This window comes from Tyto alba, unplaced genomic scaffold (assembly GCF_018691265.1).
Source record: "Tyto alba isolate M040663 unplaced genomic scaffold, T.alba_DEE_v4.0 Super-Scaffold_13, whole genome shotgun sequence".
Lineage (NCBI taxonomy): Eukaryota > Metazoa > Chordata > Aves > Strigiformes > Tytonidae > Tyto > Tyto alba.
In genome coordinates this window covers 27806944-27809587 of record NW_024881275.1, presented here as the reverse complement: position 1 = coordinate 27809587, position 2644 = coordinate 27806944, and the positions used below count along the sequence as shown (strand labels likewise).

At 33.9% G+C, this 2644-nt stretch overlaps 1 protein-coding gene across 1 annotated transcript; it reads right to left on the bottom strand.

Annotated features, from left to right (window-relative positions):
* Positions 1–2120: 2120 nt before the first annotated feature.
* Positions 2121–2282, bottom strand: LOC122152875 (putative uncharacterized protein DDB_G0271982; the record flags this gene model as incomplete). The annotated part of the gene is made up of 1 exon (XM_042787641.1): positions 2121–2282. A coding segment is annotated over one exon (162 nt), but the record flags the coding sequence as incomplete, so codon positions are not given.
* Positions 2283–2644: the final 362 nt, after the last annotated feature.

Below are 2644 nucleotides of genomic sequence, written 5' to 3'. Positions count from 1 at the left end.
GCTTCTGTATAGCTGTGAAAAGGCTTTATTGTAAAGAATATGGAAAACAGCAATGAAGGTCAATATCAGCTGCTAAATTTCTTTGCCTATGGATCAGTTCTGGCCTTAGATACACATTGTTGAAAACTTTTGTGATCTCACATACAGTACAGGCTTTCATGCTAAGCTTATTGAAGCACCATAAATATCTGAAGTCTAAGTATCAGAAACTCTATGTATTGGTCACATTTTGCCATTAGATTTAATAGGATATGTTTCCTGATTAAATGTGACCAGATAAAATCAAATGAACCTACTATTATGTAGTACCTTTGAAGAGGTGGACTGGCATACACATGAACCACTAAATAAATGTTTTTTAACATATCAGTGGTGATTATAGCAAAACTTGGGTAAAGTCCCAAGTGGCAATATCCCCTCTTAGTGCACAAAAAGCAGATGCAAGCTCTGCAGTAAGTTGGTCTGTAAGCATGTTACACACTAAAGTCAAGTTCTCCTCCAAACACTGTTGCCTTTTACATTTCCTCTTGACATTCTTGTTACCTTCGTGCCTCTGTCTTTTTTGTTTAGCAAGTATAGAGATGGAATAGAAGGAAAATTTGTATGAAGGAATAGCTGCAGCTTTTAGCTGTTCTTACTATCTGTGATCCCAGTGGTTTTGTTTGTAAAACATTGCTTTGTCTTTTTTTTTACTTTTCACTTCCATATCCAATACAATTATTGCTTTTTAGATGGAATAAAAGGGAAGGCAAATTAATAGGAAAGGATACATTTTCATGGACATTGTTTTCAAAAGGTCATTTTTGATCTAGTTATATTTTAGCCAGTGAGACCACTCAATACTGACAAGAAAATTCAGTCTTGATATGTGGGAGTGCAGTCTTATTTCCTCTGATTTCAGTAGGAGCTCTGCTGAGCTTATCATTCATCTTTTTATCCAGGAAGACCATAGAGACATCTCACTAGCTGTTCAACAATTTAATCCAATATTTTTGTGTATGGCATTTCTCTCCATTTTCACTTTCCTTCCAGGATAAGTTAATGTAGACAATATAAATGTTCAGGTTTGTATGAATTATAATTCTTCCTTTCCAATTAAAAGAAAAATCAGCATTTAGCAAAGGGAATGATGGATTGCAGGTGCAAGTCAATAAAAGTCTGTGGCTTTACCTCTTTAGATCTGAGACGGTGTTCCCATAAAGCCCTGATTTCTGGTGTTTGAGAATGAATGGTAAGGAAATAAGGATTTAGTCTCTTAAAATCAGGATGAGTTTCTGTATCTTACTTTCTATGCCAAACTAGGTATGGATTAGGCAAACCAATTACTATGGGTTAAATCTGACTATTAAAACCAGTAAACATAATTAAAAAAATCTAGAGATATATTTGGGACATAGCTATTTCATTATAAAATAAAAATCAGCTTATTTTCTAATACATTAGAAATAATGTAATAATATTTTAATAACAAATTATAATATTTTCAAATGTTCTAACTTACATTTAAGTACAAACCACTTTCTGTAAAATCTAATCTCTAGCTTATTTTAGGACATGATTTATCCTCAGAGCATACTAGCTATATATTATGGCCTGTATATTAATTTATACAGCACTGTCATTTATTATGTTGTTAAGGAGTTATGCATGTGTACATCAAAGCCCACAGAAAGTGTGGAGAGCAATTGGAAAGTGCTTCTATGAAATTGTGTCTGCTTATTTATTATCTGTCTTTTGAGAATCCAGTCATGATATTAACAATAGCAATACCTTAATTTAAAAAGGAAAAAAAAAAAAAAAGAAAATATTTGAATAATGGATATGGATACATATGCTTGAGATATGTTAGTTATGACTTGCTCTACTGTTCTGTGGTGTTTTCCACTGCATTGCATTTATCATCTGGATGTGTCATTTGTGCCCCTCTATTTTGTAATGCCTCTAATCAAAACTGCAGACTCAGAAGTCCTCTTTTTTCACTCTTTCACTCTATTGTTCCCTTTTGCTCTTGCTCTTTGGTGGTGTCACTCCGTCTCTCTGTTCTCTCGCTCTTGTGCTCTTTCTTTCTCTTTCTCTTTCTCTTTCTCTTTCTCTTTCTCTTTCTCTTTCTCTTTCTCTTTCTCTTTCTCTTTCTCTTTCTCTTTCTCTTTCTCTTTCTCTTTCTCTTTCTCTTTCTCTTTCTCTTTCTCTTTCTCTTTCTCTTTCTCTTTCTCTTTCTCTTTCTCTTTCTCTTTCTCTTTCTCTTTCTCTTTCTCTTTCTCTTTCTCTTTCTCTTTCTCTTTCTCTTTCTCTTTCTCTTTCTCTTTCTCTTTCTCTTTCTCTTTCTCTTTCTCTTCTCTTTCTCTTCTCTTTCTCTTTCTCTTTCTCTTTCTCTTTCTCTTTCTCTTTCTCTTTCTCTTTCTCTTTCTCTTTCTCTTTCTCTTTCTCTTTCTCTTTCTCTTTCTCTTTCTCTTTCTCTTTCTCTTTCTCTTTCTCTTTCTCTTTCTCTTTCTCTTTCTCTTTCTCTTTCTCTTTCTCTTTCTCTTTCTCTTTCTCTTTCTCTTTCTCTTTCTCTCTCTTTCTTTTCCTCTCTTCCCCTTCCCCTTCTCCTTCTCCTCTCTTTCTATTTTTCTCTTTCCCGCATTTCTTGATCACTTGCTCTCTC